The sequence below is a fragment of the Odocoileus virginianus genome, chromosome 21 (genome assembly GCF_023699985.2).
Source record: "Odocoileus virginianus isolate 20LAN1187 ecotype Illinois chromosome 21, Ovbor_1.2, whole genome shotgun sequence".
Classification (NCBI taxonomy): domain Eukaryota; kingdom Metazoa; phylum Chordata; class Mammalia; order Artiodactyla; family Cervidae; genus Odocoileus; species Odocoileus virginianus.
In genome coordinates this window covers 32,305,566-32,322,536 of record NC_069694.1, presented here as the reverse complement: position 1 = coordinate 32,322,536, position 16,971 = coordinate 32,305,566, and the positions used below count along the sequence as shown (strand labels likewise).

Here is a 16,971-nt window from a genome sequence, read left to right as displayed (position 1 = left end):
GAGGTCTTAACAAAATTTTTCTGTCATTGGTGCCTGATTTGGAAGACTATGACAGGACATGAAAACCACAAATAATAACTTCTTCAAGTTTTTCAAGATTCAACAAAATAACTGCCATAAATAGCAGCTTACAAAACCCATGCAAGTAACAAACACTTACCATACTCGCTATCATAGAATATAATGAACTTCTGCCAGGCATATTCCGTGACCACTCTCAGGATAACGTCATTTAAGTAGACAGGTGGCCGAACAGAGAGAGTGTAGTCATCATTTCTGTTGCTCCGGGTGAGTCCGCAGCCACTCCTTGGGGTCCCAGCTGTGGAGCGCTGAATGAAGAGGTGGGGGATATGCATGGCATCTGCCAAAGACTGGAGGGATCCCGCTGATGTGCAGCCAATGGAGCTGACCAGGGCCAAGATGCCTTGATTCATAAGTTCACAGGCTGTAAGAAAGTACAGTAATATTCACATGTCAATATAGGTTTCATATGCTTTCCCTTTTACAAAGAGCAGTAAATAAAGGTTACACAGTTATTATACAACTATGGAAATATGTATATTTTTAAAGAACATTCTATATGTGGATATCTTTCAATTACAAACCACTATTGGGATTCAGATCAAGAATTCTATCCTAACTATTAACAGCTATCTGACTTCATGCAAATTTCTTAGCTACTCTTAGTCTCAGTTTAATCATCTGTAAAGAAGACATTTAAGCAGGAATCCTTCAGGATTATTGTGAAGGTCAGAGATAATTCAGTGTTTGCTATTTGTCTCTCATGTGATAGGCATCCAATTAATGACAGGTATATGGTTTGGTCACTAAGTTGTGAACGACTCTTGCAATCCCATGGACTGTAGCCCTCCAGGCTCCTCTCTCCATAGAATTTTCCAGGCAAGAATACTGGAGTGGTTTGCCATTTCCTTCTCCAAGTGACAGTATATAATTATCAATGAATAATTCAAAGAAAAGGTAATTCTTTACTGAATATGTAATACAAGGTTTTGTAAATAAATGAAGGGGGAGATGAAGAGTTTGAGAAAGGCACATCTGGCCACAGAGAAGAGAGTCATTCTGTTACCTAAAACTTCAGTGACACTCGGCTTTCTTATTAAACTGGAGAAATGGAAATGTTTTTGTTTTTTTCCTTGTTTTACAGAAAACTCATAGTTAAATAAAATAATGCATTTCAGAAACTACCTCATTCTGGTTTCCAGCTGAACAATATCTAATTTATACTGCATTGTGTATGATCTGTTTTAGCTTCATTTTAACTAATGTGTGCATGCATATACTCTTACTTCAAAAAACAAGAATAAATATAAATTATAACTAAATATAAAGACATAGCATCTATAGAAAAAAAGAGTTCAGAAGTGATATATCAGAATTCCAACTTTTGAAGTCAAGAATTTAAAAACCAAAAGAAAATACAGAAAGAATCAGGAAAAATTAATTCCACTGGAGAAGGTAAGACATCATAATTGTTCAAGTATTTATTCTAGATCTGATGCATTCTAGATATAACATTCTCAGTATTCACACTTTAGTTTTTTACATAATTTTTGAAAAATTCAAAGGAAAAGTTAGATGATAAGTACCTCCATGAAATATATTGGCCAGTTGGGGGGTGGTCCCAAGATGGCAGATGAATAGGATGGGAAGACCACTTTCTCCCCCACAAATTCATCAAAAGCTCATCTGAATGCTGAATAACTTCTGCAAAACAACTTCTGAATGCTGGTGGAGGACACCAGGCACCCAGAAAGTCGGCCCGTTCTCTTCAAAAGGAGAAGTGTGATTAGTGGCTTGATTGCTCTCTCCCTTTTGACTTTCTTTTCTCCACCAGGTCACCTCAATCTCCTCTCTCCCTCTTCTCTTCTCTACTTAACTCTGTGCATCTCTCTGGGTGTTCCAGACTGTGGAGAACACTTAGGGAACTGATTACTGGCTAGACTGGTCTCTCCCCTTTTGACTCCCCCTCTTCCCTTCCTGGTCACCTCTATCTCCCTCCTCCCTCTTCTCTTCTTCATGTAACTCTGTGAACCTCTCTGGGTGTCCCTTGCTGAGGAGAACTGTTTCACCATTAACCTAGATGTTTTATCATCTGTGGTGTATGGATGGAGAAGTCTTGAGGCTACTGTAAGAATGAGACTGAAAGTCAGAGGCAGGAATCTTAACTCCAAAACTTGAGAACATCAGAGACTGACTCTTTATTGTAGGGAACATTAACAGACAAGAGCTCACCCCAAAGCCTCTATACCTACACTGAAACCAAGCTCCACCCAAGAGCCAACAAGCTCCAGAGCAAGACATACCATGCTAATTCTCCAGCAAAGCAGGAACACAGCCCTGAGCATTAAAAGACAGGCTTCCCAAAGCCAGCCAAACCCACATACACCCCAAAACTCACTACTGGACACTTCATTGCACTTCAGAAGAGATCCAGCTCCACCTACCAGAACACAGATGCAAGCTCCCCTAATCAGGAAACCTTGACAAGCCACTTGTCCAACCCCACCCACAGGGAGCAGGCTACACACTAAAGAGGAGCCACAAACATCCAGCCTACATAAAGGGCACCCCAACACAGCAATCTAAACAAAATGAAAAGGCAGAATATTCAGAAGGTGAAGGAACATGATAAATGCCCACCAAAAAAATAAAAGAAGAGGAGATAGGGAATTACCTGAAAAAGAAATCAGAATAATGATAGTGAAGATGATCCCAAATCTTGAAAACAAAATGGACTTACAGATAGACTAGAGACAAGTATTTAGAAGATGAAAGAAATGTTTAACAAGGACCTGGAAGAAATAAAGAAGAGTCAGTCAATAATGAATAATGCAATAAGTGAGATAAAAGCCCTCTGGAGGGAGCCAAGAGTAGAATAGCTGAAGCAGAAGATAGGATAAATGAGGTGGAAGATAGGATGGTGGAAATAAATGAAGCAGAGAGGAAAAAAGAAAAAAAAAATATTAAAAGAAATAAGGACAACCTCAGAGACCTCTGGGACAATGTTAAATGCTCCAACATTTGAATCATAGAAGTCCCAGAAGAAGACAAATAGAAAGGGCATGAGAAAATACTTGAGGAAATAATAGTAGAAAACTTCCCTAAAATGGGGAAGGAAATAGCCACCCAAGTCCAAGAAACCCAGAGAGTCCCAAACAGGATGAACCCAAGGCAAAACACCCCAAGGCGTATATTAATCAAACTAATGAAGATCAAACTCAAAGAGCAGCAAGGGAAAAGCAACAAATTACACACAAGGGGATCCCCATAAAGATAACAGCTGATGTTTCAATAGAAACTCTTCAGGCCAGAAGGGAATGGCAGGACATACTTAAAGTGATGAAGGAGAAAAACCTACAACCCAAATTACTATACCCAGCAAGGACCTCATTCAAATATGAATAATTCATATGCATTCATATTCATATGAATAATTCATAATTACAGACAAGTGAAAGCAGAGAGAATTCAGCACCACCAAACCAGCTCTTCAACAAATGCTAAAGAATCTTCTCTAGACAGGAAACACAGAAGTTTGTTTCAAACCCAAAACAACAAAGTAAATGGAAATGGGATCACACTTATCAATAATTACATTAAATGTAAATGGGTTGAATGCCCCAACCAAAAGACAAAGACTGGCTGAATGGATACAAAAAACAAGACCCACATATATGCTGTCTACAAGAGACCCACCTCAAACCAAGGGACACACACAGACTGAAAGTGAAGGGCTGGAAAAAAATATATTTCATGCAAATAGAGACCAAAAGAAAGCAGGAGTAGCAATACTCATATCAGATAAAATAGCCTGAAATAAAGGCTGTGAAAAGAGACAAAGAAGGACACTACATAATGGTCAAAGGATCAATCCAAGAAGAAGATATAACAATTGTAAATATATATGAGTTGGACACGACTGAAGCAACTTAGCAGCAGCAGCAGCATGCACCCAACATATGAGCACCTCAATACATAAGGCAAATGCTAACAAGTATGAAAGGGGAAATTAACAGAACACAATAATAGTGGGGACTTTAATACCATACTCACACCTATGGATATGTCAACCAAACAGAAAATTAGCAAGGAAACACAGACTTTAAATGATACAATGGACCATTTAGACCTAATTGATATCTATAGGACATTTCACCCCAAAACAATGAATTTCACCTTTTTCTCAAGTGCACACCGAACATTCTCCAGGACAGATCACATCCTGGGTCATAAATCTAGCTTTGGTAAATTCAAAAAAATTGAAATCATTTCAAGCATTTTTTCTGATCACAATGTGGCAAGATTAGATGTCAACTACAGGGGAAAAATACTATTAAAAATACAAACATATGGAGGCTAAACAACACACTTCTGAATAACCAACAAACCATGGAATAAATCAAAAAGGAAATCAAAATATGCATAGAAACAAATGAAGATGAAAACAGCACAACCCAAAACCTATGGGATTCAGTAAAAGCAGTACTAAGGGGAAGGTTCATAGCAAAACAAGTTTGCCTCAAGAGAGAAGAGAAAAAAACCAAACAAATAACCTAACTTTACTCTTAAAACTACTAGAAAAAGAAGAAATGAAGAACCCTAGGGTTCGTGGAAGGAAAGAAATCATAAAAATTAGAGTAGAGATAAGTAAAAAGGAAACAAAGGACACTATAGCAAAAATCAACAAAACTAAAAGCTGGTTCTTTGAGAAGGTAAATAAAATAGACAAACTATTAGCCAGACTCATCAAGAAAAAAAGAGAGAAGAATCAAATCAACAAACTTAGAAATGAAATGGAGAAATCACAGCAGACAACACAGCAATACAAAGGATCATAAGAGACTACTATCAGCAACTATATGCCAATAAAGTGGACAAATTGGAAGAACTGGACAAATTCCTTGAAAAGTATAAACTTACAAAACTGAATCAGAAAGAAACAGAAAATCTTTTTTTTTTTTTCCTATTTATTTTTATTACTTGGAGGCTAATTACTTTACAACATTGCAGTGGTTTTTGTCATACATTGAAATGAATTAGCCATGGATTTACATGTATTCCCCATCCTGGTCCCCCCCTCTCACCTCCCTCTCCACCCGATCCCTCTGGGTCTTAACAGACCCATCACAAGCACGGAAATCAAAACTGTAATAAAAAATCTTCCAACAAACAAAAGCTCAGGACCAGATGGCTTCACAGGTGAATTCTACCAGAAACTTAGAGAAGAACTAATACCTATAATACTCAAACTCTTCCAGAAAACTGTAGAGGGAGGTAAACTCCTAAACTCATTCTATGAGGCCATCATCACCCTAATACCAAAACCAGACAAAGATGCCACAAAAAAGGAAAACTACAGGCCAATATCACTGATGAAGATAGATGCAAAATTCCTTAACAAAATTCTAGTGAACAGAATCCAACAACATATTAAACAGATCATACATCATGACCAAGTGGGTTTTGTCCCAGGGATCCAAGGAGGCTTCAATATTCGCAAATCACTTAATTGATACATCATATTAACAAATTGAAAGATAAAAACCATATGATTATTTCAACAGATGCAGAGAAAGCCTTTGACAAAATTCAACATCCATTTATGATAAAAACCCTACAGAAAGCAGGCATAGAAGGACCATACCTCAACATAATAAAAGCCATATATGATAAACCCACAGCAAATATTATCCTCAATGGTGAAAAATTGAAAGCATTTCCCCTAAAGTCAGGAACAAGACAGGAGTGCCCATTCTCACCACTACTATTCAACATAGTTTTGGAAGTTTTAGCCACAGCAATCAGAGAAGAAAATAAATAAATAAATAAATAAATAAATAAAAGGAATCCAGATTGGAAAAGAAGAAGTAAAACTCTCATTGTTTGCAGATGACATGATCCTCTACATAGAAAACCCTAAAGATTCCACCAGAAAGTTACTAGAGCTAATCAATGAGCGTGGTAAAGTTGTAGGACATAAAATTAATACACAGAAATCCCTTGCATTCCTATATACTAACAATGAGAAAATAAAAAGAGAAATTAAGGAAAATCCCATTCATCATTGTGACAAAAAGAATAAAGTACTTAGGAACAAATCTACCTAAAGAAACAAAAGACCTATATATAGAAAACTATAAAACACTGATGAAAGAAATCAAAGATGACACAAATAGATGGAAATATACAATGTTCATGAATTAGAAGAATCAATGCAGTGAAAATGAGTATACTATCCAAAATAATCTATAGATTCAATGCTAACCATATGAAGCTACCAACAGTATTTTTCACAGAACTAGAACAAATAATTTCACAATTTGTATAGAAATACAAAAAAACTGAAAGAGCCAAAGCAATATTGAGAAAGAATGGAACTGGAGGGATCAACTTCCTGACTTCAGACTATACTACAAAGCTACAGTCATCAAGACAGTGTGGCACTGGCACAGAGAAAGAAATATAGATCAATGGAACAAAATAGAAAATAGATAAATTTTTATTTATCAAAATAGATAATAAAATATATAATTTATCTATTGGCAAAATAGATAAATCCACAACCTAGGGACATCTTATCTTTGACAAAAAAGGCAAAAATGTACAATGGGGAAAAGATAATCTTTAACAAGTGGTGCTGGGAAAACTGGTCAACCACTTGTAAAAGAATGAAACTAGAACACTTTCTAACACCATACACAAAAATAAACTCAAAATGGATTAAAAATCTAAATGTAAGACCAGAAACTATAAAACTCCTAGAGGAAAACACAGGCAAAACACTCTCAACATAAATCACAGCAGGATCCTCTATAACCACCTCCCAGAGTAATGGAAATAAAAGCAAAAATAAACAAATGGGACCTAATTAAACTTAAAAGCTTTTGTGCAATGAAGGAAACTATAAGCAAGGTGAAAAGACAGCCTTCAGGATGGGACAAAATAATAGCAAATGAAGCAACTGACAAAAAATTAATCTCAAAAATATACAAGCAGCTCATGAAGCTCTATACCAGAAAAATAAACGACCGAATAAAAAAATGGGCCAAAGAACTAAACAGACATTTCTCCAAAGAAGAAATACAGATGGCTAACAAACACATGAAAAGATGCTCAACATCACTCATTGTCAGAGAAATGCAAATCAAAACCACAATGAGGTACCATCTCAAGCCAGTCAGAATGGCTGCTATCAAAAAGTCTACAAACAATAAATGCTGGAGAGCATGTGGAGAAAAGGGAACCCTCTTACACTGTTGGTGGGAATACAAACTAGTATAGCCACTATGGAGAAGAGTGTGGACATTCCTTAAAAAAATGGGAAATAGAAATGCCATATGACCCAGCAATCCCACACTGGGCATAGACACTGAGGAGACCAGAACTGAAAGAAACACATATACCCCAGCATGATTTACAATAGCTAGGTCATGGAAGCAATCTAGATGCCCATTAGCAGATGAATGGATAAGAAAGGGTGGTACATATATATAAAGGAATATTAGTTATTAAAAAGAATCCATTTGAATTAGTTCTAATGAGGTGGATGAAACCGGAGCCTACTATATAGAGTGAAGTAAGTCAGAAAGAAAAATACCAATACAGTATATTAATGCATATATATGGAATTTAGAAAGATGGTAATAATGACCCAATATGCAAGACAGCAAAAGAGACACAGACATAAAGGACAGACTTTTGGACTCTGTGGGAGAAGGCGAGGGTGGGAGGATTTGAGAGAATAGCTTAGAAACATGTATATTACCATATGTGAAACAGATGACCAGTTTAAGTTTGATGCATGAAACAGGGCACTCATAGCTGGTGCATGATGCACAGCTGATGCATCCTCTGGGACAACTCAGAGGATGGAATGGGAAGGGAGATGGGGTAGGGGTTTGCAATGGGGGACATGTCTACACCTGTGGCTGATGATGTCAATGTATGGCAAAACCACAACAATACTGTAAAGTAATTAGCCTCCAATTAAAATAAATAAATAAATCGGCCACTTAGGAAAGCTGACAAATGAAAGTTTAGAAGTACTATGCTAGTGACACACATATAAATATCAAATAAATATATCATGATTAGTATTAAGGCAAACAACACATACAAAGTAAATTAATAATTACTAGGGACATAATTTTCAAGAATGAGAGAGGATATATGATTTCAAATAAATGTGAAAGATAGCATAATAGATAAATGTTTCTTAGACCATCACAGGTTGCAGGTGAAGTTTCAGTAAAATCACACATAGAGCCTATTCATGTTCATGAATTCAAAATTTATAGGAAGCAATAAGACTTTTAGTTATATTTTCAATGAATTTATGCAAAAATACTGAATAATGAATTAAAGAAATTTAATAATGAATTAAATTAAAAAAAACTTTTGTTTCATTATTGAGGTAAACACAACCATTACTTATTTATACAAGCAAGTAGAAATTTACTTTTTAAAAAAGATTTTGTTTAAAAAATTGGCTCACTTATATTTAACATCAAGATAAAAGTGCCTCAGGTATATACAGCTGAATTCAATCCTTAGATCCCAGTAATTTAAAGTGACAAAATAAATGTGATATTTTATATAAGTTTATCACAGACATTTTAAATAGAGGTTCAAGATGAAAAAAATCAGTTTCAGTATTATACTGTGTCACATATGACAATACATGAAAATCATCTATTTTTTCTTCAAATTTAGAAAGATAAACTCTGAAGACTCATATATTAATTATTCTTTAGCAGATAAACTTGCTTTAGTATATAATTTGTGTTTCCTCCTATCAACTATGTTACTTCTATTACTGCTGTTAGTAAGAACACAAAAACTAAGCAAATAATAAAAACAGTTATTTAAGCAAATGTGTTAATTTTAGATTATCTGCTATTTAGTGTTATCCATACTGCTACACACACTAACAAGAAAAACTGAATTTTCCCTATAAAATCAAAATGTGCTGTGCTTAGTTACTCAGTACTGTCTAACTCTTTGCGACTCCATGGACTCTAGTTGACCAGGCTCTTCTGTCCATGGAGATTTCCAGGCAAGAATACTGGAGCAGGCTGCCATTTCCTACTTGAGGAGATCCTTCCAAAACAGGGACCAAACCCACATCTCTGGTTTCTCTTGCATTGGCAGGAAGATTTAATGCTGCATCACATGGGAAGTCCATAAAATCAAAATAGGAATAATCAAAAGTTGTAATCAGTAAACCATACAATATTTGACTTGAAAGATAATTTAGAGGTCATGCAGTCTAGGATGGAAAATCAGCTTTAACTTTAATGCCAACCATGACTGGCTGCTGTGTTCACATCCTAGAAAACTATTTGGAGGATGCTGAGACTCAAGAAGAGCACCAAAATCATCGTGTTAGCTTCCTCATAGAAAGAGACTAGGAGTGTAGTAGACTGCAAGTAATAGATATGCATCCCTCTTCTATTGCCCCCAGCCTTTGATGATTTACAGTCGTCAAGGACAGAAACACTCACCCTAAAAAAAGAGAAGCAAGTCTCTAACTCATTGTTCAATATCCTTTCCATCATACCAAGCAAAGTATATTTACAAACTTAACATTTTCCATGGCAAAGAAAATATAGATAAAGCTCTCCATCAGGGAACCCTCCACTGGAGAGTGTCTGCCATCAGATTTGTAGAAAGCAGTAGTTCCACTATAGAGAAGAAAAAAAGAGCTCACACATTTAAAATGAACTGTGACTCATTGACCCAAAGCACAGCCCCAGGTGGAAACTTAGGATAGGTATGCAAGCCAACCTGTCAGGGCTATATGCAATGACTATTTTCCCCATTTTACTGATAGGACAGCCTTGTCTAACTCAATGAAACTATCAGTCATGCTGTGTAGGACCACCGAAGATGGATGGGACAAGGTGGAGAGTTCTGACAAAATGTGGTCCACCAGAGTAGGGAATGGTAAACCACTTCAGTATTCTTACCTTGAGAACCCCATGAACTGTATGAAAAGGCAAAAAGATATGACACTAACAGATGAACTCTCCAGGTCGGCAGGTGACCAGTATGTTACTGGAGAAGAGTGGAGAAATAACTCCAGAAAGAATGAAGAAACAGAGCCAGAGCAAAAACAACACCCAGTTGTGGATGTGACTGGTAAAGTCCGATGCTGTAAAGAGCAGTATTGCACAGGAACCTGGAATGTTAGGTCCATTAATTAAGGCAAACTGGAAGTGGTCAAACAGGAGATGGCAAGAGTGAATGTCGACATTTTAGGAATCAGCAAACTAAAATGGACTGGAATGGGTGAATTTAACTCAGATGACCATGATATCTACTACTGTGGGCAAAAATCCCTGAGAAGAAATGGAGTAGCCATCATAGTCAACATAAGAGTCCAAAATGCAGTATTTGGATGCAGTCTCAAAAATGACAGAATGACCTCTGTTCATTTCCAAGGCAAATCATTCAATGTCACAGTAATCCAAGTCTCTGCCCTGACCAGTAATGCAGAAGAAGCAGAAGTTGAATGGTTCTATGAAGACCTACAAGACCTTCTAGAATTAACACCAACAAAAAATGTCATTTTCATTATAGGAGAATGGAATGCAAAAGTAGGAAGTCAACAGATACCTGGAGCAACAGGCAAATTTGGCCTTGGAGTACAAAACAAAGCAGGTCAAAGGCTAACAGAGTTTTGCCAAGAGAATGCAGTAGTCATGCCAACCACTCTCTTCCAAAAACACAAGAGAAGACTCTACAAATGACCATCACCAGATGGTGAATATCTAAATCAGACTGATTTTATTCTTTACAGCCAAAGATGGAGAAGATCTACAGAGTCAGCAAAAACAAGAGCGGAAACTGACTGTGGCTCAGATCATGAACTTCTTATTGCAAAATTCAGACTTAAATTGAAGAAAGTATGGAAACCACTACACCATTCAGGTGTGACCTAAATAAAATCCCTTATGACTATACAGTGGAAGTGACACATAGTTTCAAGGGATAAGATCTGATAGACTGAGTGCCTGAAGAACTATGGACAGAGGTTTATGACATTGTAAAGGAGGCAGTGGTAAAGATCATCCCCAAGAAAAAGAAATACAAAAAGGCAAAACAGTTGTCTAAGGAGGCCTTATAAATACCTGAGAAAAGAAGAGAAACTAAAGGCAAAGGAGAAAAGGGAAAGATATACCTATTTGAATGCACAGTGCCAAAGAAAGCAACGAGAGATAAGAAAGCTTTCCTCACTGATCAATGGAAAGAAATAGAGGAAAACACTAGAATGGGAGGACTAAATATCCCTTCAAGAAAATTAGAGATACCAAGGGAACATTTCATGCAAAAATGGGCACAGTAAAGGACAGAAATAGTATGGACCTAACAGAAGCAGAAAATATTAAGAAGAGGTGGCAAGAATGCACAGAAGAACTATACAAAAAAGATCTTCATGGCCCAGATAATGATGATGGTGTAATCATTCACTAGAGCCAGACATCCTGGAATGTCAAGGCAAGTAGGCCTTAGGAAGCACCACGATGAACAAAACTAGTAGAGGTGCTGGAATTCCAGTTGAGCTATTTCAAATCCTATAAGATGATGCTGTGAAAGTGCTGCATTCAATATGCCAGCAAATTTGAAAAACTGAGCAGTGGCCACAGGACTGCAAAAGGTCACTTTTCATTCCAATCCCAAAGAAAGGCAATGCCAAAGAATGCTCAAACTACTGCACAATTGTACTCATTTCACACACTATCAAAGTAATGCTCAAAGTTCTCCAGGCCAGGCTTCAACAGTACATGAACTGTGAACTTCCAGATGTCCAATCTGGATTTAGAAAAGGCAGAGGAACCAGAGATCAAATTGCCAACATCCGTTGATCATCGAAAAAGCAAGAGAGCTCCAGAAAAACATCTACTGTTCATAGCAGAATTATCAAACTGACATTAAAAAGAGAAGAGACTAATATGAATTTTTATATCAATAAGATAGGAGGCTATGAAACTACATAACTGACAGGTTATAAAGTACATATCATAATATCCAGGTTCCAGCCTTGTCTCCACTATTACTGAAAATGTAAGAATAAAATACAATTTAGTGTTCAGTAAATGAGGAGAAGAATTTTTTCAATCTAATCATGTTGATAGAATGATAAAATGAATATGAAAACACTTTATAAATTACAATCCTATATACAAATACAAAGAAATATCAGCCATTGTTTTACATTTCTATCACATCATTGTTGGTAGAACCACTGCAGGACTCACTTGACTGAAAGTATACTTAATATTTCATTATTTCTTCTCAGTAGTTTTTCTCAGGTTGTTGAAGTTTTTCTATATAGTATTCATATTTGGAGCTGAAATTTTATAGAGGTAAGGCCAAGTGAAAGAGGAGAGTGAACAAGCTAGCTTAAAACTCAGCATTGGAAAAACTAAGATCATGGCATCTGGTCCCATCACTTCATGGCCAATAGATGGGGTAACAGTGGAAACAGTAACAGATTTTATTTTCTCGAGCTCCAAAATCACTGCAGATGGGGACTGCAGCCATGAAATTACAAGGCCTTGCTCCTGGAAGAAAAGCTAAGACTAACCTAGACAGCATATTAAAAAGAAGAGACATTACTTTGCTGATAAAGGTCCATCTAGTCAAAGTTATGGTTTTTCCAGTAGGCATGTATGGATGTGAGAGTTGGACCATAAAGAAAGCTGAGTGCTGAAAAACTGATGCTTTTGAACTGTGCTGTTGGAGAAGACCTTCGAGAATCCCTTGGACTGCAAGGAGATCCAACCAGTCCATCCTAAAGGAGATCAGTCCTGAATATTCATTGGAAGGACAGAAGCAGATGCTGAAGCTGAAATTCCAACACTTTGGCCACAGATGCAAAGCACAGACTCATTTGAAAATACCCTGATGCTGGGAAAGATTGAAGGCAGGAGAAGGGGACAACAGAGGATGAGATTGTTGGATGGCATCACCAACTTGATCGACATGAGCTTGAGCAAGCTCTGGGAGTTGGTGATGGACAGGGAAGCTTGGTGCTGCAGTCCACGGGGTTGCAAAGAGTTTGGCACGACTGAGCAACTAAACTGAATTGAACTGAACCTATGTGAAATATTGGCTGAAGCAGAGAATAAAACTGATTTCCTCTGGACTTCGACCCTTCATAGGGCCCTTTACAAAATTTAGTATAAGTAAGAGATTTATGACAGCCTAAGAGAGATTTGAGAAAATAACATGCTACACAAAGAAGCAGTTTAGTGACTATACCTTCTGCTATAAGAATTCCATGTCTTGACTGTTAGAAGACTGCTTTGTTTAGAGTTTTAGTTCCATACAATGCATACTTTAGTCCACTGAATACAGTGTTAAAACAGAATTTGAAATATCAGCATGTTATGTGTGCATCTACCACTTTTTTATTATAAGAATAAAAGCCAAGGACTTCTCAGTGGCATATTGTTTTCCCACTAATTTCTTCAAGCCTTGAGATTTATTTATATTATGCACGCATATACTCACACCCCTTCAAACAGATAGAGGATGCTGGACAGCTAGCTTATTCTGTGACTCCAGCTGTTTGAAACTGTAACACTGTCAAAGGTGTTTGAAGCCTGCATTGAGTGCTGAAAGCACACCTTTCTACTTTCTTTTCATTTCCTTCTTTCCTCCCTCCTACCCGCCTTCCCTTCCTTCCTTCCTTTCATCCTTCCATCTCCCCCTTCCTTCTTTCTTTCTTGCTTTTTTTCATTTTCTTCCTTCTTCCTTTCAAATAGCAATTGACAATATCTTCACCCTTTTTGGCCATTTAGCACTGTATAAATTTCAATTAAATGATGTTCATGTACACTATCTTTTCATTTCTGAACTAATCAGTTTGAGTCGTCTTTTTATTAAGTAAAATGAGATTAAAATAATATCTATAAAGAGTTTTGAAACTGATTCTCTGTTACTGAATATTCAATGAGAACTCAGTAAAATAGTTTTGGACAGTACTAATCTTCCTGATACAAATTCTTTTAATAATTTTAAGTCACATGAAGACTTTTGCTCGTTCAACTCACACACTTATTCTTCAACACATGTTTATCAACTTTCAACCAATGCCAGGGACATATTTGGAGACTAGATAATGTATATGTCAGGTTCTATTCTCTAAAATCTCCCAATCTATTCGTCATAGTGTTTCCAAAATCTCCCTTGCATCAGAATTCAAATAGAGGTTTAACACAGATAAGTACACACTCAGAGGTTCTACTGGTAGTCATATATTGCATTATGATACGTTGTCTGAGTAGTTCTGATATGTAACCCTTTCTGGAACATTTAAGTCTTGTGGGTTGTAAATGCAATGTTCTTTGATGTAATTGTTGAAGAACATCTAATTTTGCTGACTTTACTTTTTCCCAACAATATTGTTGAAAATATAACCATAACTGGGGAGCAGAACTTCCCTATTCTTCCAATTCTCCTAGTTTGTGAGTGGGGATGAAGAATAGGGAAAGAAGATACACAGAGTTAACAAGAATAAAAATATCCCCCCAAATGACATTTATCTTCCTTTTATTTACAATAACAAACTAAGAAGATTTCATTATTTCATGTTTCTGCAGCTCAGATGCAACATATAATATTTCTACAATTCTAAAATGTATGCAGTTTCTATGTTTTAATATATTTGAAATCAGGACTTATTTCAAAGTTACATTAGTTTTCTTGAAAAATCATTAATCAATATTGAATTTTATAATCAGTGAGTGCTTATAGATGAGAAATAAGGTAAGCTTCCATGGCACATAAGAAAGATTTGTATTCTTTCTATAGCACTTCAGTTTAACTTCTCTTTTTTTTTCTATTTCATTCATTAATGAATCATAAGCATAATATTTATAATTATTTCTTTTTTATCTATTAAAATGCATCTGATCTTTATTTTTACAGTTTTAAGTATACAGTAACACAAACCAGTTTCCATCTGTCCAGATATTTAGCATTCTTTGTCAGCATGGTTTTAAGTAACTATCAGAGTGGTGGCATATTAAAGATGGCATTAATTTGACATATGATTAATGTAGTTTGCCAAAAATACAATCATATGGAACAAATTCCTCCAAATAAAGAAGGTCTTTATATATAAATAGTGCTATAAAGTCCAATTTAATAAAAAGTAGCTACTTAAAAAGTAAGAATATAGGAAAATGCATTTAATTATAATTAAAAAGCATTAAGACAATTTTGTCTAATGAAGAATATAAATGATTAAAATGGTTGATTACCAGTCATCAAAGGAACTCAACTTAATAAATTTCAGTCACCTATTTTATCAGTCATCTGTTGTCATCACAAGCCTTTAGTTATAATTCATAATATAAGTCTGAAATGGACTAAAAATTTAACCTGGCACCTATTATAAGTCATTTGATTTTCCTATATAGTTATAGTCTATAACAAGCCTGTTTAGAAAAGTTTTCATTTTTCTCATTTTCAAATAAATAAACTGGCTCAGTTTGTATGAAGCTAAATACATTTTCCAAATTCATACCATTAGTAAATGGCAGAGCTCGGATTCAGACCTTGCACAGACTTCAATGCCTGTGCTATAAGAAATAGAAAATCATTGTTTTTAAGCATAAAGTCTCATATAAAAAACTTAAAGACACTTAACTCTCTCTTACTACAAGATTCAGAAAATGTCAACCTCCCAGATGTAAAAGAAAAAAAGGATACTGATTTTGATATCACTCTCCTTATTTTCCTTTTGGACTTGGCATTCAGGTCAGTTCAGTTTCTCAGTCATGTCCAATTCTTTGTGACCCCATGGACTGCAGCACACCAGACTTCCCTGTCCATCACCAACTCCCAGAGCTTGCTCAAACTCATGTCGATCAAGTTGGTGATGCCATCCAACAATCTCATCCTCTGTTGTCCCCTTCTGCCTTCAATCTTTCCTAGCATCAGGGTATTTTCAAATGAGTCTGTGCTTTGCATCTGTGGCCAAAGTGTTTGAATTTCAGCTTCAGCATCTGCATCAGTCCTTCCAATGAATATTCAGGACTGATCTCCTTTAGGATGGACTGGTTGGATCTCCTTGCAGTCCAAGGGATTCTCGAAGGTCTTCTCCAACAGCACAGTTCAAAAGCATCAGTTTTTCAGCACTCAGCTTTCTTTATGGTCCAACTCTCACATCCATACATGCCTACTGGAAAAACCATAACTTTGACTAGATGGACCTTTATCAGCAAAGTAATGTCTCTTCTTTTTAATATGCTGTCTAGGTTAGTCATAGCTTTTCCTCCAAGGAGCAAGGCCTTGTAATTTCATGGCTGCAGTCCCCATCTGCAGTGATTTTGGAGCTCGAGAAAACAAAATCTGTTACTGTTTCCACTGTTACCCCATCTATTGGCCATGAAGTGATGGGACCAGATGCCATGATCTTAGTTTTTCCAATGCTGAGTTTTAAGCTAGCTTGTTCACTCTCCTCTTTCACTTGGCCTTACCTCTATAAAATTTCAGCTCCAAATATGAATACTATATAGAAAAACTTCAACAACCCGAGAAAAGCTACTGAGAAGAAATAATGAAATATTAAGTAAACTTTCAGTCAAGCGAGTCCTACAGTGGTTCTACCAATAATGATGTGACAAAAATGTAAAACAATGGCTGATATTTCTTTGCATTTTTATATAAGATTGTAATTTAAAAAGTGTTTTCATATTCATTTTATCATTCTATCTACATGATTAGATTGAAAAAACTCCTCTCCTCATTTACTGAACACTAAATTGTGTTTTATTCTTACATTTTCAGTAATAGTGGAGACAAGGCTGGAACCTGGATATTATGATATGTACTTTATAACCTGTCAGTTATGTAGTTTCATAGCCTCCTATCTTATTGATATAAAAATTCAAATTAGCCTCTCCGTTTTTAATGTCAGTTTGATAATTCTGCTAT

The 16,971-nt window shown here is 36.1% G+C and overlaps 1 protein-coding gene across 3 annotated transcripts in view; it reads right to left on the bottom strand.

The window, feature by feature from the left end:
* Positions 1-16,971, bottom strand: part of GRID2 (glutamate ionotropic receptor delta type subunit 2) — a 1,526,424-nt gene that overhangs the window by 749,722 nt on the left and 759,731 nt on the right. For all 3 annotated transcript variants that reach the window (XM_070452150.1, XM_070452151.1, XM_070452149.1), the window contains exon 3: positions 161-445. In XM_070452150.1, coding sequence (XP_070308251.1) covers positions 161-445 — 285 coding nt within the window. The remainder of the gene's footprint in view (positions 1-160; positions 446-16,971) is intronic.